Source organism: Bombus affinis, unplaced genomic scaffold (genome assembly GCF_024516045.1).
Source record: "Bombus affinis isolate iyBomAffi1 unplaced genomic scaffold, iyBomAffi1.2 ctg00000080.1, whole genome shotgun sequence".
NCBI classification, from domain to species: Eukaryota; Metazoa; Arthropoda; class Insecta; order Hymenoptera; family Apidae; genus Bombus; species Bombus affinis.
The window spans coordinates 282,007-306,727 of NW_026108828.1; the positions used below are offsets into that span (position 1 = coordinate 282,007).

The 24,721-nt window shown below is 38.7% G+C and overlaps 2 protein-coding genes and 1 long non-coding RNA gene across 6 annotated transcripts in view; 1 reads left to right on the forward strand and 2 right to left on the reverse strand.

Moving 5' to 3' along the window:
• The window catches only part of LOC126927223 (uncharacterized), a 36,160-nt gene that overhangs the window by 6,193 nt on the left and 5,246 nt on the right, over positions 1–24,721 (reverse strand). The gene's annotated exons all lie outside the window — the stretch shown is intronic.
• On the reverse strand, positions 6,790–24,224 carry LOC126927229 (uncharacterized). Of its 4 annotated transcripts, none has more exons than XR_007715296.1 (3): positions 24,152–24,168; positions 7,933–8,660; positions 6,790–7,414 (listed from the first exon to the last, which is right to left on the reverse strand). XR_007715296.1 is itself a non-coding variant. In XM_050743509.1 (3 exons), the coding sequence occupies exons 1-3, from the start codon at positions 9,235–9,237 to the stop codon at positions 7,384–7,386; spliced, it is 372 nt and encodes a 123-aa protein (XP_050599466.1). In that variant the 5' UTR covers positions 9,238–9,877; the 3' UTR covers positions 6,790–7,383. The 4 variants fall into 4 exon arrangements, 1 of the variants encoding a protein (XP_050599466.1); XR_007715295.1 differs by lacking the exon at positions 24,152–24,168 and adding an exon at positions 8,851–8,867; XM_050743509.1 differs by lacking the exons at positions 7,933–8,660; positions 24,152–24,168 and adding exons at positions 8,851–8,891; positions 8,938–9,877.
• Positions 11,571–12,568, forward strand: LOC126927240 (uncharacterized). Its single transcript, XR_007715305.1, has 2 exons — positions 11,571–11,796; positions 11,911–12,568. It is a non-coding gene; the product is annotated as an uncharacterized LOC126927240 (long non-coding RNA).

Sequence of the window (24,721 nt, forward strand, 5' to 3'; positions counted from 1 at the left end):
ACAATGTATATCGCCGAAGTGCCTAATGAGTCATCTGTATCCTAACGGTCCTTCCACCGAATGTCCTAGAAGTGTGACAACGGTCACGTACGCCTACAGGGTAGTGGGGATATTGAGGGATGACAAACAAAGAAGAAGACAAACCTGCCCCCAGGTCACCATTAACAACGCAATAATCCCAAGCAAGGACTCCGTAAGATACCTGGGCATGACCCTGGACAGGAGACTAACTTGGAAAAAACATATCTCCGAAAAAACAAAGCAACTAAAGGAAAAACTAAGAAAATTCTATTGGCTCACGGGCCGACGCTCCAAACTAAACATACAAAACAAAATAACCCTCTACGAGGCCGTAATAAAACCTGTCTGGACCTACGGAATCCAACTATGGGGAACAGCAAGTAACTCCAACATTGAAATACTCCAACGCTTCCAATCGAAAACGCTAAGATCTCTATTAAATGCACCCTGGTATGTTACCAACGAAACAATCCACCGTGACCTCAAGATACCTACAGTCAAAGATGAAATACACAAGTCCAGAAGCAGATATAACACAAGAGTCAACAACCACCACAACCCACTAGTCACCCAACTACTGGACACGACGGACCAGATCCGCAGACTAAAAAGAAAATACCCTCTAGATTAAATCCTTAGTTTCTACCAGAACCAACAATATAAAACTATTATAATCCATGTCATTGTATCACGCCAAACTAGGTTACTGAAAATTCTCAACGAGAATTGATTGTAAATATTCTAATAAATAAAAATAAAAAAAAAATGATACATGTTTCGATGATTGAGCCGTTAAGCGTGACAAAGCGATGGAATTGTTTTGCACAGAAATTCTGGTTCTAAAATTATGTTAGGGATTCTAGGGCGTAATAACATCTTGGAACGCAAAGTTATCGACGTGTCGATGAAAGTTAAGCGAGCTTTATCGAAGCACACGTTCGAGTCTTTGGGCGATTGCTAGGAATACGCGTAATGTTTTTTTCTGTGAGCTGAAAAGTTGAACGACTATAAATGGCGTTTGTAGAGGATTTCAAAGCGGAAGAAGAGGCAGATTATTTAATACATAATATCTTCCTTTATAATATATCTAATATCCTAATAATTAGATGAACGTAATACAAATGTTTAGAATCAGAAATTATCTTTTTATATAGAGATCTGTTTGATGCAAGATCTAAAATCAATCAAATCGGATTGTATGGATTGTGTATTTGTCTGTGTTAATCCTTTGACGTCGATACCAACGATGTATATAGCGAATGGCGGTTATCAGCCAAGATTATGAGCACGTACGCAAATAGACTAGAATATTTTGCAAGAATGAAATGTCTTGGTATGGTACGCTTATTCTATCTATCCAAGTCAAAATAAGTATAAAAATCGGGTGGCAATCAACATATTAAAAAAAAAAAAAAAAAAAAAAAAAGAAAAAGAAAAGGAGAAACAGATGCTTCTGATTGTTTAGTGCATTTTCATAAAATCTTCTAAATGTTTAATTCTCATAGAATAAAAGGGAGAGCATACGTTTGAATCTCAGCAGATTTTATTAATTCTTTGAAACCATAAATACAATATGAGTATTACATCAACTTTAGTTCATACATGTAACAACATATTATTCTGCATGTAGCAGTTACATATAATGAAACATTTACTTATCCAATAAATCCATATTCTCTACTAAACGTTCGTTTATTAATAAAACTGCCATAATCCACGCATTGTTCGCTTCCTTAATTATTTTTCAAAGTATAACGATAATCAATGATGCAACAGAAATATCACGTAACATCCCAACAATCTTACATGAGATTTTAGCTGTTTTTACTATACAAATTAAGTCATTATTAAAATAAGTCATTATAATAATATATATATATGTCGGAGATGAAAGAATACCGGAACGTTCCCTTTGGAACTTTGGGAAGACCCCTAGTATTGAAATTTAGATTTCACCATAGCCGTATTAAGAAACTGTTGTCATTCGATCCGACTGTATTTATTTGAGATTTATGATAGTGAGCTCGGGCTCGAGGCGACAACCGGTCGCCGAACGTAGTCGCGGTCAAGGGATGAACGTTTTATCTAACAAAGGCATGAAGTAACTCTATAGCTTTCCATAAAAAAAAAATACTTGGGACGGGGCACGACGGTAAACATTTCAACGATTTCTGTCCCGTGGCTCGCCACACGCAGACTTTGTCCTTCGGGTAAGACGATTGCCAGATGCCAACGCATCTTCGCAGTATATGTTTAGCTGGGCGAGGACCCGCTACGAATATTAAATTTCAATTACACAAAGTCTCTCAAATAGACAAATGGCCTGTGCCCCAACTACGGGAAGATAAGAGAAATCTATCCTTCCACGAACGACGCTTCCCGCTAGCAACTTTTCCCAAGGACAGCTAATATCTTTCTCTAACCACCAACATGGAAATTGACCAATTAACAGCAACGTCAATTTCCCACACCCTTCGAACGGAGACTTTTCTCCGCGAATCCGATGATCTCGTGTCTTTCTTTTTGCGTGGGGAGCGGAAAATGCAATTACGCATGCCCAGTGACCCGCATCACTGGGTTATGTGGGAGTCGGTCGGTTGTCGTTGCCATACCCACTAAAAACCCCTCCTCCTTCTTCCTCCGCTTAGAGGGCAGACAACCCCGGTAAAACCTGTCGGCAGTCATCAGGGTTGTCCTTTCGTGCCCCGTTGTATCTACTTCTTCGGGCAGTTACTGCTCATGTCGTCCTCTCAGCCAGTTCAGAATACTGGACTGGTCTCCTTCTGCGGTTTTTCGTTGTTTCGTGTTCTTGCCCTCATTGCTCCACGTAGTTGTTGTTTCGCTCGTTCTCCTCCTTGCCTCTTCCCAGGCCTTCGCTGTCACCCTCCTGTGACACATGACGGTCTTGCAGAATTGCCTGAATTTGTTCCAGCTCTCGTCCTTGGCGGTCACCGTGGCGATCAGATTGCCCACGTCTATCTTCCCGCCCAGAGCGTTCTCCAGCTCGATCCTTCTGTCCGTCCACTTCGGGCACGCGAAGAGGGCGTGCTCTGCATCGTCGTTCGAATCTCCACAGTCGAGACAGTTGCTGTCGCTGTCCCTGCCAATCCTTTTCCTATAGACATCGAAGCTCCCATGCCCGGTTAGCAGCTGCATGGTGTGGTGATCGATGTCCATCTTCTTTTTGGTAAATAGCAGCGCACTCGGTATTAATTTCTTTGTGATATTTTCCTTTTTGTAGTTGTTCCACTCCTTCTGACAGTCCTCTTGGGCCTTCTTGCGAATCGCCTCCAGTTCCTCCTTCAGCTTGCTGCCGTCATCCGTGCCAATCCTGGACCCATGGATCTTGTTCCTCTCGTAGGTCTCTCCGAGCATCTTTATCCTTATGCAAATCGGGAGATTCCCGGTCAACACGCAAAGTGCCGCGTGGGAGACGGTACGGTATGCCGTCGTTGTTATGCACAGGGCCGTTCGTTGTGCTCGTTTCAGCTTTTTCCTGTTCTTATCGGTATTCGCTGCTCTAGCCCACACCGGTGCTCCGTAAGTTACGATGGACTCCCACACGTTGTAGTAGAGCCTACGAGCCAAGCTGGGCGGCCCGTTGATGTTGGGTAGAATTCCCCTAAGGGCTCCTATTAACTTGTCGGCTCTATTACACACCATCTCGATATGCGCACCGAACCTCCGACTGGAGTCGATGACGACTCCGAGATCTCGTTCCCTTAGGCACACCCATCATAGATTTCTTCGACAGCGTCACCGCGACGGAGAGCCACTCACTCTAGTGCGATCTCATCGGCAATCGACCTGTCTTTCGTATACGTAATAATTGCCCCTTGCTCTAACATACAGTGTAACTTAGACGCTAACGAAGGGTAAAGTTCGTCATCCCGTTCACCGCGGATTCGTTATTGAGCCTAGGATCATCGTCATTTGCTTCTCGAGTATCTAATTATCGCGATTACTTGTCCAATTCCATCATAGTCATATTTGCACTAGTAAATATCTCCTCTATTGCATAACGATCACGTCTAGCGCCAATAGGGATTCGTTTCACGCCCTTATCCCTAACTCTAATCTTAACGCCAACCCGACATATATATATACATACATATATATATTTTATACATACATACATATATCAATTTTTATACACACAATTATACATATTCATTTTCATTTAATATTTTCATTTAATAATTTAATAAACCTTCGTCCCGCAAAGGCAAATAAATTCACGCATAACATTTCTCTTCAGCGGCATTGTTCTAGGATTGTATTTGTTGAAAGAAGGATAGCATTAAGCGCTGGAATAAAGAATGACGAATCGTTATTCTTTAACCATCGTACTTAGACACATATTTATTGAGCTACTTGTATTTTAATCGAAGTCTAATATCCTCCATCTGTAGGCGTAAATATTACTGCCGTTGTTAATGTCATTTTAAGTTTTACTACTGGAAAGGACATTTAAGTTTGAAGGCAGGCAAGTCTACTGTTCTTAAAGCTGACATTTAGACATCTAAGATTTTTTGTGTCTTTATTGACAAAAATATATTTGACTTTGCATATCTAAAATAAAGGATTTGCGTTATCTAAAATAAATAGATCATCTTTCTTTAGAAAATTCAATGTGGTGAAATTAGAATATGAGATAAAAGAAATACTATGCATACTTATTGTTCTTCTTAAAAATTAAAGGAATACTCATAATCCTAAAACATCCTTTCTATGTTGTACTAGATATATATACAATTAAAATGTGTAATAATGTGAATGATAAACCAGTTCGAATAATTATTTTGCTTAAACGTAAGTTAATTGAAATCAGATGAATGTTATATACGCATTATACCGTGCATTATGAACTATTGATTGATTGATGCTCATATTTAATTATTAACGAGAAAATTAGAAAAATCAGATTGAATTTAATCTGTCCTTCTTATATTTATTAAGATGAGTTCTGGGGCTTGAAACACTCGAGATTAGAAATTTTGATTAATGTTTCACATTATGACTGGACGCTTGTTGTAATATCTTTTGTACGAGATACACTATACATACACAAGATCAAAATGGAATTTCGAAACGGTCGTATCGTTCAACAAAAATCTCCTTTATCTTTGATCCTCTTCATAAAAATGCAATTCTCCTTTACAGAACATCATATAACATTTATTGTACGATATATTGTTCAATTATATTTCGAAATTTTCAGCTTCGAATCTTTGTTTAATTATACTGTAGAATTAAATATCATGCGTTATTTAAATATAGAGATAGACTAAACTTTTGTTCACATTTATTAAAGCTGTATCAACTGAGATGCTTAAATTTGCAAAATTTCATGGACTTTTATATTTAATTTTTCATCATGAATCCCGCTTTGCGATACAATACATATTAGATTTATAATATCTTAAATTTACAGTACCAATGCTGATTTTATCTGAAACTATTTGTTTGCAAATGATATCTTTCTTCGTTGGAATTACCCTTCACTTGTAAATTAATAATTATTAACATTGAACAGTATTGTTAAACTTCAATAAAAATAGGATCGATAACTAAATGTTAGTTAAAGAAACTTCCTATTACAGGTATAACAAATCATATTGAATTTTGTTTAGAAAACAATAATAAAAATGGGTGTCTTTTTGTGAAAATAATTTACAGCATATCACTCGACTTATTCATATAAGAGATATTAGTTTGTTTAAATACCCTGTTGCACCCTTTTATTCATTTTCAACCCAATTTTTTCACAACATTGAAAAATATTTTAAGCCTGAAGAAAAACATGAAAAACTTCTTATTAGCATGATTTCATGCTAAACATCTTCTTAAGATATTATAAATCTTTCTTGTTTACTAAAACCAGAGCCTAACTGAAATATACGAGTATCGCAACAGGATTAATCGTAATACATGATTAAATACAAGCAATATGTAAGCTATATTTTTACTTTTTACTTCAGAAATAAATATTTCACCAGCATCGTCTTTAGCTTAAGGAAAATAAACTTGTGAAATTTAATTTAAAGCTTCGTAAAACATGGAAATGTTGCAGGATAACAAATCAGAAAAGATATATTAAATAAATCACAGTTCAGGTATCTATAACATGTGATTCTCTTAACAAATCTGTTTCATTCATCAAGCAACTGCAAAATTTCCGTAAAATCAGAAGCGGTTTCACAAATTATAGGCATTCGTAAACATGATAGATAAGAGTTAGTATCGCGGCGTTTTAAAGTATCTATGAGCGTAATATGGAAAGTAAAAAGATGTATAATAAAAATAGTTCACTTTCCAAGCTATCACTAACATTGTAACGAATTATTATACATATAACGGCTCACGAAAGTACTCGGACGCTTACAGAAACTTTCCATGAATATTTTGTTGAAGCTTTTCATGAATTTCAAGATGCATTAGGCTGTCTCAAAAGTTTCTTTCGTTTTGTTCTATTACTACAAAATAGATCATACATAAATCGATAGAATAATATAAAACAAAAAGTGTCGTGCATCTATTATTTCCTTATGAAACGAAAGAAACTTTTGAAACAAATGTAAATAGGAATTATAAGATGCTTATTGATTACCATCGGTATTTGGACAGTTAATTATGTATTGTATAAATAAGTCACAATATTTTTAGTAGGAGCATTTTTACCCCTAATCAATCACATGTTTAAAAATACTCTTTACATTGTACATTAGTTTTTTGCTATGTGTACGTCTGCAATAAGCATCTTCTAGCTTCCATATATATATTTCCAAATTAGTCTCAATTTTTACCGGTGTAATCATGATAGACACGTCTCGTTACATTGAAGTGAAGTGAAGAAAAACACTAACACACATAATATATATTCGCAAAAATCTTCTATCTAATATTTTCGTCAACTACTGTATACACATTTATTATATATTTGTGTGAGATTAAAATCGACAGATACGATAAAAGAATATTGTAGAGGTATAGCAATAAGAAAGTACAAGGAAAGTATAGCTCGTTAATTTGAATTACACCAGATTGTCAGTCATCTATTAGGTCGTGTTAATCTCTGAATAAATTCTTAAATAAATAAGTGTTAATAAAGATAAAGATAAAGAAGTGTTAATTAAACTAGAGACACTTAACATTTATTAGCATTTGTTCTTCCCCATTACTTCTTGAATAGGTCCTTTAGGGAAGAACAGAGAGACGGTTCGCTGGATTCCGTCTGATTCCGATTTTGATTCTTGATATTTGAAAACCAATTTGTCACTTTGCCTGACATTGGTTTGTTCGGAGATACCGAGGGCTTTCCGCTCGACCCGGAAGCCCCCGTATCGTTTCCCTTTTGCGCCGTTAACATCTTCTCAATTGCGCTACCAAATACCTACGGACAAAATTGTTCTTATAAATTTATGAATATTATGTATTTACGTATTTGAATGAAAATTTTTATGAAACGAGATTTCGCGTTAAAATACGTAATAGTAAATTATTATAAACAGTTAAAAGTATTTAACTGTTATTTAATATTCCTAATATTCAAAATAATATTTAACATTCCTATATTATTAATATAGATGAGAAGTCTCGATAAGATAGTTTACAATCATTAAGTACAGTATCGCAGATCCACCATCAGAGGTCAGTAATATTAAAATAAAATTCATGTTGGATTAAAAGTGTGGTTAAGTTGGGGCTAACCCCAAATTTGCAAATTTTGACCTAAGTCAAAAAGTGGCCATTTTTGCACCTCCTCGCGAACGAAAAATTCTTGTGCGACGTTTAAGAGAATTTATCAAAAAAAAAAAAAACAAAGAATTATTAGCATTTATACGAAATGTGACATGGAAGTTGAAAAAGATGAGTGTAGAGATGAAAAAATTAAGCAGAGGTCAAACTTACGCGCTACACTTGATCTTCATTTTCTTTAAATTTTGATCCAGCTGATAAATCAGTAATTAAACCAAGGGAACTAAGTTTGAAATCAAGCGAATCTGAAATACTATCAGACTGTTGCTACGTGAGAACAATAGCCATCTTGTACTTCGTATTTGCTCGATTCCAAACTCTAATCGATATACCAGCAGAATTTACCAGCAAAATAATTATTCAGAGATTCTGTCGATAAAACAATTGAAGTTTAAAATCGAACGAATCCGAATTACTGCGAGATCGTTGGTGGCTATTGTTCTCGTAGCAACAAACTGATGGTACTTCAGATTCGTCTGATTTCAAACTACAATTGATTTATCAATAGAGTTGTCGAAGAATTATTTTGTCGATATCGGTGTAGAACAATAGCCAACAACGATCTCGCTGTACTTCATATTTCATCTATTACAAACGTCGATTCATTTACCAGCAGAGCATCTGAAGAATTATTTCACATGGATCATGTAGAAAAAAAAACGAACACGAAAATGGAACTGTAATAACATTTTTCATTCCTTGTTGAGAGCCGTTCTTAAACATTTTGCAGGAATTTTCCCTTCGCAAGAAGATCGAAAAATAACCACTTTTGACGCTCTGTTTTCATCCCATATGAATTTTATCTTTAATATTACCGATTGATAATAATGTCACTGCGATATTGTCCGCAATGATTGCAAATTATCTTCTCCACGTTTCACCTATATCGATAATACAGAATATCAAACAACAATTATTTAATTTCACGTTGTTGTTGACTTTATTAATTTTTACGATAAAGTGCATTCTCTGGAAGAGATTTTACGATTTACGATTTTCTTTTTCATTCCCCCTTTCACCTACGATGGCTCTTAAACAAGAAACGATATCGTAATGAGAAATACAACTTACCTGAGCGTCCACTTTGGTTCCACTAGTGTTGTCCCATACGACTTTGTGTTTGACCTCGCTATTAGGGGACTTTTTACCCAACGTTTCCTTCACCGCCTTCACTACCTTCGATTTATCGAACTTGAGACTTAAACTGGCCGTTACTAAATCTTCCGGCTTCTTCGACATCGATTGGTGTCTCTTCGTGAACCAATTCGACGGTGCCATAAAGGTCGAAATAGCGGCTTTCGAGGATCCGCTAAGCTTACTTTTAGCTCCGTGCAATGTCGACACGTCGAAGCTGTTGGAACGGAAGCTCTTCGATCGACTTCCTTTCTGTTCGGTCGTTTTTCCGGGCCAGTTTGAAGAAATTCCCTTCAGATCTCCGGTTACCGTTATCCACTTCATATATAGAGTTTGAAATCTTTCTCAAAATTTTGAAAGGTCCTTTCCTAATTTCTTCCAGCTTACTTCTATTCATTCTGTTTCCGTTGTGGGTGAAGACCGTATCACCAATTTTAAACTCGTGTTCTCGTCTTTTTTTGTCATATTTTTGTTTGTTGATTTCGAAATTTCTTGCTGAGTTTTTAAATGCTTCTTCTCTGTCTCTTTTTAAGTTTATCTTCTTCTCTGTCATTCCCTTAGGGATGATTTCGATCATTTTCCCATACAGTAAGTGATTTGGGGCAAATCCCATTACACTGTGTCTGGTGTGATTGTATTCTTCTACGCTTTTTTCTGCGATCTTTGTCCAGTTTCTTTTTTTTTTCGAATTGATCTTGCATCTGATTCTGTTTACTAATGTTTGATTTACCCTCTCGTTTAGTCCATTGGAGGATGGACAGTCTGTCGAGGTGAAAATTAATTTAATGTTTTTCTCTCTCGCGTACTCTTGAATTTCCTTGGATGTCATCGCTGGGTATCGGTCTGCAAGGATAATTTTTATGGAGTCAGTTTCTCCTGTCGAGTTTATAAGTTTTATGATATCTTCCGCGCGTTGTGTTTTCGATGTGGACATAAAAACAGCCCTTGAAAAGTGATTTATGAGTATATGGATATACTTCTTTGGTGAGTTGTTGTTGGAAAAACCTCGGACCGTATCGAATGACATTATTTCAAACGGTTTCCTCGCTGGTCCTAGTCTCCACATAAGCCCGATCGGTCTTCTCGTTCTGCTTTTATTCCTAATGCAAGTTTCGCATTGTTTGCAGAACTTGTCGACAATTCGGTCCATATTTTTGAAATAATAAAAGGGTCGGATTTTTTTCAATATGTGATTCCTTCCAACATGGCCAAAGAAATCATGCACCGTCTTTATGATATGCTCGCCAAACTCTTGTGAGACGAATATACGTTGGCGTCCTTTAATATTTTTAAAAAAAATCTCTGATTTGAAGGAACTGAGAAAGCTACAAACTGGATATCAGAGTATGAAGAGGAATGCAAAAAATACAAAATAAAAAGCGATGAGGAAAAAGTCAAAGGTTTGAGAAAGTACCTAGGAAAAACAGCAAAAAGGAGGTACCAAACAAATCTACTGAAAGCTGGAGGACACAACTGGGAACTTTGGTTTCGGAAACAAACACTCCACGATAGAGCAAATGTACAGGCTTATAAACGAAATAATAGTAGCACTAGAAAACAAGGAATACTGCACAGCCCTCTTTATAGACATAGGGAAAGCATTCGATAAAATTAACCATGAAAGTCTACTACAAACAATTAGGAAACAATTCCCGGAGCAAATACACCAATTAATAAAATCCTACCTAAGCAGCAGAACCTTCGTAATAAAAATCAAGGACACACATTCTCAAGTTAAAGACATCAAGGCCGGGGTACCACAAGGAAGCGTCCTAGGCCCAATACTATACACATTATATACGGCGAACATACCAACAACTACCAACAGCACAGTATTGACATTCGCGGACGACACAGCTATACTAGTCAGGCATACTAACCCAGAAACGGCAGTCAAAATACTACAAGAACATATCATAAAAATAGAAAATTGGCTACAAGAAAAACAAATAAAAGCGAAGCCCAATAAATGCAACCATATTACATTCACGCTACGAAAAAAGATACCACCAAACATCCTATTAAACGGCACGCATATAACGCAAACAAAGCATGTCAAATACCTAGGACTCCACTTAGATACACAACTCACATGGAAACTACACATCAAATCAATAGTAGAAAAAATACAGAAAACAAGGAGACAAATGCATTGGCTAACAAGCCGAAAATCCAAACTAAACATAGAAAATAAATTAAAAATATATAAAACGATCATAAAACCAATCTGGACGTACGGAATACCATTATGGGGGACAGCAGCAATGAGCCATATAAACAAAATAGAGGTAATACAGGCTAAAATCCTCAGAACAATAGTAAACGGACCTTGGTACGTCAGAAACGAAGATATACGGAGGGACCTGGGAATGCCAACGGTCAAGGAAGACATTAGCAGATACTCCGAGAAATACAAATCAAGAATAGCAACACACCCAAACCGGCTAGCTGCGGAAACATACAATACCATAAACATGGACAGAAGGCTAAAAAGGAAGCACCCAGCAGACCTTATAAAGGACATAATCTAACAAACACGAGGATGGTACCCCGCTGGGGGTAGCCACAAACATGCTAATTTAACCGTTAAAAAATTCCACCAAATGTCCAAATTGGACGAATTGTGAATTTTAATAAATAAATTAAAAAAAAACTGTACGCGTTAACAAAATAGTTCCAACTTACTTGAAAATAGTTGCTTGATTCAAGCAACTGTACGCGTTAACAAAATAGCTTCAAGTTATTTGAAAATACTTGCTTCACTCAACTGCACACATTAATAAAATAGTTTCAAGTTACTTGAAAATAGTTGCTTGATTGAGGTAACTTGACCAATCTGAATCATCATAAAAACTTGGAAGGATATTTCAGGCAAAATTACAGGTTCACATTGGCAAAATGATTTTAACTTACTTGAAAATAGTTGCTTGATTCAGGTAACTTGAGCAATCTGAAACATCATAAAAACTTGGAAGGATATTTCAAGCAAAATTACAGGTTCACATTGGCAAAATGATTCTAACTTACTTGAAAATAGTTGCTTGATTCAAGCAACTGTACACGTTAACAAAATAGTTTCAAGTAACTTGAAAATAGTTGCTTGATTCAGGTAACTTGACCAATCTGAATCATCATAAAAACTTGGAAGGATATTTCAAGCAAAATTACAGATTCACATTGGTAAAATAATAGGTTCACATTGACAAAATGGTTTCGAATTGCTTGAATTCAAATCGTTTGACGAAGCAACATGACTAATCTGAATAGTTCAATTGTCATCTTTATCCAAGACTCGCATAGTCAATCGAGCCATTCGGAAATCACATTGACCAACTCCAAAATTGAAAAGTAGAGAAAAGTAATTACAAGTATCGCAAGTGGTGAGACAATATGCGATAAAAATGAAAAGATGAGCGTGGCGTTAAGCTCTAAGGAACTAGAGGTTTTGTGAGAATCAATCGTGTACTTGGACGATGAAATTGCGAAATTATGAGATTGTCCAAAGATGAAGTTGGTCAATTTGACTTTCGCCAGGCTCGATCGTCACTACGACAGTTCTCGCGTATCGAAACTATCTTGATGTTTGTGTCGACAGGTGAGACGAATGAGCGATCGTGGCGGAGAAGGATCAGGACATTCGGTCGTTACGATGGAATCAGTGTTACCGACTTTATTTGGCCGTCGCGAATCAGTCGCCTGTTTTCCTTTTGGAGGCGTGACGAGAATATTGCCAAATCGTCGAGACCCAGCGTCCAGAATGTCCGCACCACTGAGCGGTAGAGGAAATACGCACTATCTTCGGTTGGACATTATGGACGACATCGCATACCTAAGAGCGAGGGAGGTAAGGATCTTTCGTTTATTTTTGTTGAAGTGTTCACCACTTCTAGGAAAACTCCACATCTGGTCTTTTTAGCTTTCTCAAGCGCTGAAGCCATCGACAGCATATAGACAAAGGAATAGCAGGGAGGCAGACCCAATACGGTAGACAGGCGACTCTATGAACGTTCTAAGAGAACGGATCTCCTTCGGCGTAAATGGCGCTCCTTATCGGCGAACGGCTACAATATCCTAAATCTTTCTTTTCGACGGTTTCCACGTCGATCGAAAGAAACTATTCGTCGAAATGGACTATCTGTGGCTGATCTATTACGGTAGAAAGTGAAAAAGAATAAACGAAAGATCCTTACCTCCCTCGCTCTTAGGTATGGGATGTCGTCCATAATGTCCAACCGAAGATAGTGCGTATTTCCTCTACCGCTCAGTGGTGCGGACATTCTGGACGCTGGGTCTCGACGATTTGGCAATATTCTCGTCACGCCTCCAAAAGGAAAACAGGCGACTGATTCGCGACGGCCAAATAAAGTCGGTAACACTGATTCCATCGTAACGACCGAATGTCCTGATCCTTCTCCGCCACGATCGCTCATTCGTCTCACCTGTCGACACAAACATCAAGATAGTTTCGATACGCGAGAGCTGTCGTAGTGACGATCGAGCTTGGCGAAAGTCAAATTGACCAACTTCATCTTTGGACAATCTCATAATTTCGCAATTTCATCGTCCAAGTACACGATTGATTCTCACAAAACCTCTAGTTCCTTAGAGCTTAACGCCACGCTCATCTTTTCATTTTTATCGCATATTGTCTCACCACTTGCGATACTTGTAATTACTTTTCTCTACTTTTCAATTTTGGAGTTGGTCAATGTGATTTCCGAATGGCTCGATTGACTATGCGAGTCTTGGATAAAGATGACAATTAAACTATTCAGATTAGTCATGTTGCTTCGTCAAACGATTTGAATTCAAGCAATTCGAAACCATTTTGTCAATGTGAACCTATTATTTTACCAATGTGAATCTGTAATTTTGCTTGAAATATCCTTCCAAGTTTTTATGATGATTCAGATTGGTCAAGTTACCTGAATCAAGCAACTATTTTCAAGTTACTTGAAACTATTTTGTTAACGTGTACAGTTGCTTGAATCAAGCAACTATTTTCAAGTAAGTTAGAATCATTTTGCCAATGTGAACCTGTAATTTTGCTTGAAATATCCTTCCAAGTTTTTATGATGTTTCAGATTGCTCAAGTTACCTGAATCAAGCAACTATTTTCAAGTAAGTTAAAATCATTTTGCCAATGTGAACCTGTAATTTTGCCTGAAATATCCTTCCAAGTTTTTATGATGATTCAGATTGGTCAAGTTACCTCAATCAAGCAACTATTTTCAAGTAACTTGAAACTATTTTATTAATGTGTGCAGTTGAGTGAAGCAAGTATTTTCAAATAACTCGAAGCTATTTTGTTAACGCGTACAGTTGCTTGAATCAGGCAACTATTTTCAAGTAAGTTGGAATTATTTTGTTAACGCGTACAGTTGCTTGAATCAAGCAACTATTTTTAAGTAACTCGAAACTATTTTGTCAGTGTGAAACTATATAGACACTAGTTAATTCCCATACATAATGTTAATTCCCATGTATAATGTATAATGTATAAACAGAGCTATTTTTTCAGATCAGAAAGTACGATCAATCTTTTTCTTTAAATATATTATGCAAACGTTGAACAACGTTATGTTTTGTTAAGCTAACAGGATACACTAAAAATACATTATCACATACATTATCCAGTTCGTTCGTGAGTGCCGAGGCGTGCAGACGTGTGTCCAGTGCCCGGCAATGTTCACAAAGCAGCACGTGACCATCCAGTTGCTGCTGAGTGCCGAGACGTGCAGACGTGTGTCCAGTGCCCTGTGAAGTTCACAAAACTCCACGTGACGCCCATCTGTCGAAAGCGAATCCAACTAACCTAGCCAGGGGTTAACAGCCTCTCGACTAGTTCTTTCACACTGAACTAACTAGCTCGATGATGGCTCTATCATTCCCAACAGGCTCCCCGGAGCTAAATTATAACACCGCCATTTTTCCTCCCCCGTGGCAAGAGGGCAACACATCTATCCTCGTAAACGACCATCACACGAAAAAACGAAAGCTCGAACCAACCAAGACAAATGTAAACGAGAGTCAAACTAAACCATCAGCCAGCCAGGTGACCACCTACAATAGATTTTCAATACTGGAGTCCACGGAAGACTCCATGATTACAACCGAAAAGGTAAATAATCTCTGTTACGTCGCGTGAAAAGGTCCGCGCGACGTACTTTAATGTCTGACCGTCCAGACCCAAACGTCATTAGAGAACCCTCAATAAAACTAAGGCCCACCATAAACCGATTCTCATTAGCTTGCAGAAACCTTGAATCCTGCAAGCATTTTCGGTTTATAGCGGGTACTTAAAAGGTCCTTAGGTTTATTGAACGTTCTTAAATATTACGGAGTAAGCTGGTAGTTATGACGGGAAAAATTGTTAATTATATGACAGGGAAAATCAGGCATTTAGAGATTAGAAACATCTGGGTTTTCCCACGAGTCATGCCGTTAGGATACTTCCATATCCCAACTTCAACCGTTAACGTCTTAGCTAATGGTAACGGGGATCTGTGTCCTCACATTCATAACGGAAATCGTTCGAGTCAGTCGTCAGTGCAAGCCACCCAAGTCAAACAGTCGGAGTCAAGCAGTCGACGTCTCTTCATTCAGTCTTTCGGTTGATCCTGTTGATTCGATTCAGTCAAGGTTGGATCTGATCAATCGCCACATCTACTACGACCCACGAGCCTTCCTCTCTCAGATTGGCAGTCAGAATCTGAGCAAGATCCAGGCAATCTTCAGACTCAACGACGTTACTATTGTGTGTGATTAAACGAAGCTGTTGGAGAAAAATATAATCATAACCCTACCAATCACGGAGTTATATTAATTCAACCACCCCTATTATCTTAACGGAAATCAGGGGATCGATCTACTCGCGGCGTCGATCATTAGGATCGTAACGGGAATTTACGACTCCCGTTGACGTGTTTCCTCGCGATTACGTCTCCCCGCGATAGCTCGAAAATACAATCTCCATACTCAAAGAATTCCCCCTCCCCCACCGATATTCATTAACGACGTAATCGACATACAGTCAATGATTAAGACTATCGAAAAAGACATCAGCAAAGAGGACTACAAGTTAAAGATTAACAACAACCACGTGAAAATACTGCCGACCCACCCAGACGCCTATAGAAAGTTAACCAAGCTATTAAAAACGTTAAACGCTAAATTCCACACATACCAGCTCAAACAAGAAAGACCATTTCGAGTGGTGCTACGCAACATCCACCACTCAGCCGATCTAGACGAACTAAAGTGCGAACTGTTAAATCACGGCCACGAAGTAACTAACATCAGCAACATTAGGCATAGAATCACAAAAAACCCACTATCCTTATTTTTTATAGACTTAAAACAAAAAACAAACAACAAAGAAATCTACAACATCAATCGGCTGATGAACTCCATAGTTAAGTTCGAGCCACCTCTTGTAAAGAAAGAAATAATACAATGCAAAAGGTGTCAAAGGTACGGCCACACGCAGAAATACTGCAATCATAACTTCCGGTGCGTAAAATGTGCAGGTAATCACCCCACTGACCAATGCACTAAATCCCCGGAAACCCCCGCCAAATGTATCCACTGTCAAGGAGAGCATCCTGCGAACTACAAAGGATGCTCAGCCTACAAAACACTACATAATATAAAGTATCCAAAACTGAGACCCAAGGACATAACCATACAAGAACCTAAACCCCAAAAACTCACCACACCAACAGTATCCTATGCGCAGGCAACGCAAGGAAACGTAAACAACTCGAAAACACACAGTGTACACACAGAAAATAGAATTCCCACCCCACAAAGCACAGACAACTTTACCAGACTCGAAAAACTTATCGAGAAGCAAACTGAGCAAATTAACAACTTGCTGTCACTACTCACACTCTTCATGGACAAATTCATACGCACAGAAGCAAAATAAAACCAATGCGAATAGCTTTGTGGAACGCCAACGGTCTAGCTCAGCACAAATCTGAACAAGAACTATTCTTAAAACAACAGCAAATCGATGTGATGCTCATATACGAAACCCACTTCACCGACAAAAACTACCTCAAAATACACGTCTACAACTTCTACCACACCCAACACCCCAGCGGAAAGGCCCACGGCGGCACCGGAATCATAATCAAATCAAACATCAAGCACTACGAACTTCAACCATTCCAGAAAGACTACCTCCAAGCAACAAACGTAGCAATAGAAGACTGTCATGGTACAATCACCACTTCAGCTGTATACTGCCCTCCCAGACACTCCATCGCCAAAGAAGACTTTGACCACTTCCTGGACACCCTGGGCAACAGATACATAGCCGGAGGAGACTACAACGCTAAACACACCCAATGGGGTAGCAGACTGGTTACAGTAAGAGGCAAAAACCTCCTCAACAGCATAACAACCAACAACCTCAACTACCTTACCACATACGAACCCACACACTGGCCCACCGACACAAACAAAATACCCGATCTCCTTGATTTCTTCATAACTAAAAATATCTCGTCAAGACACGTCCAAATCAATTCCTCGGCTGATCTCTCCTCTGATCATTCCCCCGTGATAGTAACAGTCAGTTCAACTATCATCGAGAATACACCTAATGGCTCCATTCATAACCAACACACCAACTGGCAGCTCCTTAGAGTAGTCTTTACCCGCACAACTTCAGCCTCAACCTCACTAAAAACCAATGAAGAAATCGAAGCAGCCACGGAATACCTAAACACGAGCATAATAAACGCTATCCGCTTCTCCACACCGGCAATAACGTCCATCAGCAATCACGAATACCCCCAGTACATATTAAAAAAAATAGCAGAAAAACGTAGACTAAGAAGGATATGGCAGACCCATAGAACACCGGAGGACAAACGCAAACTAAACAACGCAACTAGAAAACTATCCAAAACCATAAAGAACTACAATAATGACCGTTTTCACAAATATCTCGCCAGCCTGTCCCCCACAGCCGACTCAAACTACTCACTATGGAAAGCCTCCAGGAAACTCACGCGCCCCCCACAAATAATACCTCCAATCCGCCGCCCGCAGGATGGATGGGCGCGTAGCCCTATAGAAAAAGCCAACCTATTTGCCAAACACTTTACTGAAGTATTCCAACCCCATTCCTCCATAGCTGCAGCGGACGTCACCGAATACCTGCACACTCCCTTCCAAATGTCCCCTCCTATTCAACCCTTCATTTCTGCAGAGATCATAGAAGCAATCAGTCGCCTAAACCCCAAGAAAGCAGCAGGTCACGACCTAATAGGAAATAAAGCAATCAAGGAACTCCCCATAAAAGGGATCGCACTCATCGCATCAATCTTTAACGCCATCCTCCGCCTTGAACACTTTCCTAAGGCGTGGAAAATCTCACTAATCACCCTCATCCCCAAACCCTGTAAACCAATATATGAAGCCAGCTCCTATCGCCCAATCAGTCTCTTACCTACCCTGTCTAAACTATTCGAGAGGATGCTCACGAATCGTCTCCTTCCACTCCTAGAAGAATTGAAAACTCTCCCAGATCACCAATTCGGCTTCCGAAAACAACACTCAACAGTAGAGCAAACCCACCGCATAACCCACATGATCAGCCAAACCCTTGAAAAGAAAAAATACTGCTCAGCCGTATTCCTAGACATCCAACAGGCATTCGATAAAGTATGGCATGAAGGGCTACTCTACAAGCTTAAAAAAATCCTACCCCACCCATACTACTCCATCTTAAAATCCTACCTTACCAACAGACAATTCATAGTTAAATGTCTAGGCGCCACTTCCGCAACATTTCCAATAGAATCCGGCATACCGCAAGGTAGTGTCCTCGGACCCCTACTATTCTCCATCTACACTGCCGACTTACCCATATCAAACGAGGTAACAATAGCAACATTTGCCGACGACACAGCACTATTATCTACTCACGCAGACCCGGCAATTGCCTCATCCACTCTCCAGCGAAGTCTCGACTCCATGGAAAAGTGGTTCCAAAAATGGGGTTTTAAAATAAACGAAAAAAAATCCTCCCATGTAACCTTCACGCTCCGAAAACAAACCTGCCCCCAGGTCACCATTAACAACACAATAATCCCAAGCAAGGACTCCGTAAGATACCTGGGCATGACCCTGGACAGGAGACTAACTTGGAAAAAACATATCTCGGAAGAAACAAAGCAACTAAAGGAAAAACTAAGAAAATTCTATTGGCTCACGGGCCGACGCTCCAAACTAAACATACAGAACAAAATAACCCTCTACAAGGCCGTAATAAAACCTGTCTGGACCTACGGAATCCAACTATGGGGAACACAAGTAACTCCAACATTGAAATACTCCAACGCTTCCAATCGAAAACGCTAAGATCCCTATTAAATGCACCCTGATATGTTACCAACGAAACAATCCACCGCGACCTCAAGATATCTACAGTCAAAGATGAAATACACAAGTCCAGAAGCAGATATAACACAAGAGTCAACAACCACCACAACCCACTAGTCACCCAACTACTGGACACGACGGACCAGATCCGCAGACTAAAAAGAAAATACCCACTAGATTAAATCCTTAGTCCTACTAGAACCAACAATATAAAGCTATTATAATCCATGTCATTGTATCACGCCAAATTAAGTTACTGAAAATTCTCAACGAGAATTGATTGTAAATATTCTAATAAATAAATAAATAAATAAAAAAAACTGAATTAGAGAAAACACAGATTAAACTCATGCTAATATATTTTAACGACACATACAAGGAAGTCACTTATGCGCCCAACCCCATCTTAAAACTAGACGAAAGCGAAATACTACAAGCAATAAAGGAAAACCATAACGACACCGTAGGACATTTAGGGATACAGAAAACGTATCAACGGATTAAGGATAAGTTCAAAATCCCCGGCCTTTTTGAAAGAGTAGAAAACTTCGTGAAGACATGCGACACATGTCAAAAGGAGAAACTAACACGTATCAGACCCAAAGAGTCCCCACAGATCTCAGACACACCACTTCACCCTAACGACAAAATCGCTATGGACATCATAGGACCGATGACGAAAACCAAACGCGGAAATCAATATATACTTTCAATTCACGACGAACTTACGAAATATCTAATCCTTGTTCCCCTTAAAACGCAACGAACTGAATCTATAATTAACGCGCTCATTGAGCACTATATTTACATATTTTCGGCACCAAAGACGATTCTGACAGACCAAGGACAAAATTTTGTTAGCGATTTAATGACGAAATTTGAAGAGGCCTTTAAAATCAAACAAGTCAAAACAACTTCATTTCACCCACAGAGTAACGGATTCCTCGAAAGAACACATGCCTCGGTTAAAGATTTAATTCGTACTGCGTTACACGGCAATGACAAAGAATGGGACGAAGTACTTAATTTCATTTGTTTAGGATACAACACTGCAAAACATGAAGGAACAGGATTCTCCCCCTTCGAATTGACTTTTGGGCGAAAAGCGAACTTACCTTCCGCAATATCCAAATTCCCCGCATTTACCTATGACGATATGTACTCACTTTGGCAAAAACAGTTAAATAAATATTGGGAAACAGCTCACAAAACACTTATTCAAAATAAGCAACGCTACAAGCGAGACCAAGAAAAAAAGATTGTTAAAACTCGGACCGTGTTTAGGAAAGGAGACTTTGTTTTAATTCACAATGACCATAAAAGAGATAAGTTGGACATTGAATGGTTAGGACCCTATAGAATCAATGATGTGAAAACTCCTTACTACATTATATCTATCGACAATATTAAGAAAAAGATACATGGTAACCGATTGAAAACGTACTTTTTCCAGGATAATGCTGACCCTGGCACTAGTAACAATACCCTTGGTTAGTTGTCTTAAATTCACAGGATAGGAATTACGATTTATAAACAAATCCAACCAATTCTACTACGATCTTAGAGGACCAAGATCAATCTAAACTGGGGGGTATGTCACGACCGGCATACTTCAAATCCGATGGACCGATGATGGAGATAGAGATGTGGCGGCCTTGGCGACAATGTATATCGCCGAAGTGCCTAATGAGTCATCTGTATCCTAACGGTCCTTCCACCGAATGTCCTAGAAGTGTGACAACGGTCACGTACGCCTGCAGGGTAGTGGGGATATTGAGGGATGACAAACAAAGAAGAAACAGATGTTACCGAAAGTCAAATTGTAAGAGTTTCAGTCTTGGAAAGTCACGGCTGGAGCTCAGAACAAAATCGCAGTCAGTGTAAATTCAGAAATAAATTCTCTTGTTTTTTTGTTATCTTAATTTTTTCTTTTCGTACGAGCCTCCTGCTTTTTATTTTACGTGACAATGTCAACGAAACAACGCCATTAAGACACGTATGGTCTCGCCCTTGTAACGCCACTGTGGCTGAGAAACTATATTACTATATTACGAAACTATATTACGCGTGATATAAAACGTATTATAGCTATTGAAGTGGTCACCACTTCTAGGAAAACTCCACATCTGGTCTTTTTAGCTTCCTCAAGCGCTGAAGCCATCGACAGCACATAGACAAAAGAATAGCAGGGAGGCAGACCATAAACTGTAGACAGGCGACGTTGGCTTCGGGGTTTTTCAGTCATAAGGTAACACTGCTAGCGTGCGGATCTGGACCAGCTCAAATTGTATTCCTGTATTTCATTATCAAGTCAAATATATACTTTGACCAGCTAAACATATACTGTGAAGATGCGTTGGCATCTGGCAATCATCTTACCCGAAGGACAAAGTCTGCGTGTGGCGAGCCACGTGGCAGAAACCATTGAAACGTTTACCGTCGTGCCCCGTCCCAAGTATTTCTTTTAAGAAGAGCTATAGAATTAATTCATGCCTTTGTTAGACAAAACGTTCATCCCTTTGACCGCGGCTACGTTCGGCGACTGATTGTCGTCTCGAGCCCGAGCTCACTATCATAAATCTCAAATAAATACAGTCGGATCGAATGACAACAGTTTCTTAATACGGCTATGGTGAAATCTAAATTTCAATACTAGGGGTCTTCCCAAAGTTCCAAAGGGAAGGTTCCGGTGTTCTGTCATCTCCGACATATATATATTATTATAATGACTTATTTTAATAATGACTTAATTTGTATAGTAAAAACAGCTAAAATCTCATGTAAGATTGTTGGGATGTTACATGATATTTCTGTTGCATCATTGATTATCGTTATACTTTGAAAAATAATTAAGGAAGCGAACAATGCGTGGACGATTATGGCAGTTTTATTAATAAACGAACGTTTAATAGAGAATATGGATTTACTGGATAAATAAATGTTTCATTAAATGTAACTGTTACGCGCAGAATAATATGTTGTTACATGTATGAACTAAAGTTGATGTAATACTCATATTATATTTATGGTTTCAAAGAATTAATAAAATCTGCTGAGATTCAAACGTATGCTCTCCCTTTTATTCTATGAGAATTAAACATTTAGAAGATTTTATGAAAATGCACTAAACAATCAGAAACATCTGTTTCTCCTTTTCTTTTTCTTTTTTTTTTTTTTTTTTTTAATATGTTGATTGCCACGCGATTTTTATACTTATTTTGACTTGGATAGATAGATTAAAGCGTACCATACCAAGACATTTCATTCTTGCAAAATATTCTAGTCTATTTGCGTACGTGCTCATAATCTTGGCTGATAACCGCCATTCGCTATATACATCGTTGCTATCGACGTCAAAGGATTAACACAGTCAAATACATAATCCATACAATCCGATTTGATTGATTTTAGATCTTGCATCAAACAGATCTCTATATAAACAGATAATTTCTGATTCTAAACATTTGTATTACGTTCATCTAATTATTAGGATATTAGATATATTATAAAGGAAGATATTATGTATTAAATAATCTGCCTCTTCTTCCGCTTTGAAATCCTCTACAAACGCCATTTATAGTCGTTCAACTTTTCAGCTCACGGAAAAAAACATTACGCGTATTCCTAGCAATCGCCCAAAGACTCGAACGTGTGCTTCGATAAAGCTCGCTTAACTTTCATCGACACATCGATAACTTTGCGTTCCAAGATGTTATTACGCCCTAGAATCCCTAACATAATTTTAGAACCAGAATTTCTGTGCAAAACAATTCCATCGCTTTGTCACGCTTAACGGCTCAATCATCGAAACATGTATCATAACGCACGAATTATGATAAAAAAGAAACTGTCTTTCGAATAAAAGCAATCCGTTTGCCAGGTGCGCTTAAGGATGTACAGGACGTCGACGGAGCAAGTGTACGAAATACAGCCGCTGGAGGGTAACAGTTCCGCTCAACGTTACACTCAACAGCCGAAACAACGATTCTCTGAAATGCCTACTCCGTCGGTTTCGCCGACGTCTTCTCTCCGAAAGCGCGTCTCGGAACTGCCAAGAGCCGCGAGTGCATCCGTTTCCGGTGCTGCGGGCATTGCCTGCTCTAATACGGATCTGATATCGATCCTAAGCTCGTTAGCGTCTTCCGCGACGGAAATCAACCGATGCGGCGAGGAAGCGCCGAGTTCGCGGGACGGTAGCAAATCAAACTGGCCCGGAAAAACGACCGAACAGAAAGGAAGTCGATCGAAGAGCTTCCGTTCCAACAGCTTCGACGTGTCGACATTGCACGGAGCTAAAAGTAAGCTTAGCGGATCCTCGAAAGCCGCTATTTCGACCTTTATGGCACCGTCGAATTGGTTCACGAAGAGACACCAACCGATGTCGAAGAAGCCGGAAGATTTAGTAACGGCCAGTTTAAGTCTCAAGTTCGATAAATCGAAAGTAGTGAAGGCGGTGAAGGAAACGTTGGGTAAAAAGTCCCCTAATAGCGAGGTCAAACACAAAGTCGTATGGGACAACACTAGTGGAACCAAAGTGGACGCTCAGCTAAGTTGTATTTCTCGTTACGATATCGTTTCTTGTTTAAGAGCCATCGTAGGTGAAAGAAGGAATGCAAGAACGCACATATTACGCAAAAATCTATGGCAGATTCAAAGTACAGTACGCGTTGTGATATTCGGTAAAGATAATAAGTTCTCCTATGGAGATTTCATTTTTCAAATTATTCTCGTACAAGTACGTATTTGCATAAATAAATAACACACGGTCTCTGCGTAAATACCCAGGCCAGTTATAAATATTTCAGTTTGCCAACGATATCTCAACATGTGGGACACTCACATGTGTGCTACTTCGTGAGCGATGATAAAGGCGCTGGTCAAGCCTTCGTCTCGAATTAACGCGCACGATCTCGAAGGACCTCCTATATCTAATCGCGTCAACCATACAGCAACATCGTGATTTACGTCCTTCGAGGACAGCATCTTTCTGTTCCATTTGTTCACGTTCTCGAGAGATCGTCTGGCATCGCCACGGCGGACCTACGACGATTTATTAATATTTTCTTAATAAAAGCTAGCAAATATTACGAATATATTATATTTATTATTACATCATGCATTATATACTATATATAAATATTCGTCAATGATAATAAATATACGTGCAAGTAATCGTGTTGTTGATTGTAATCAAATGTAACTTGTAACGCTATTAGTATTTTAATCTTCCTGAAAAATGTTGAAATGTTGATTCGACAGCAGAGAAGAATAGCAGAAATAGAAAAGTAAAAGGAATCGCAAGTGTCGTATATTAATGATATTATCATAGGTCTATAACATTAAATTAAGATTCTTAAGAGATGAAAAAGGTTTAATAGTCGATTATACAGATATTTCGGATACACGATAA

Coding starts and splice junctions, on each gene's coding strand:
- LOC126927229 (XM_050743509.1), bottom strand. CDS start 9,237: ATGAAGTGGATAACGGTAACCGGAGATCTGAAGGGAATTTCTTCAAAC. Junction 8,892..8,937: donor AGGTAGTGAAGGCGGTGAAG/GAAACGTTGGGT, acceptor TCAAACACAAAG/TCGTATGGGACAACACTAGT. Junction 7,415..8,850: donor GAACCAAAGTGGACGCTCAG/GTAAGTTGTATT, acceptor TTTTGTCCGTAG/GTATTTGGTAGCGCAATTGA.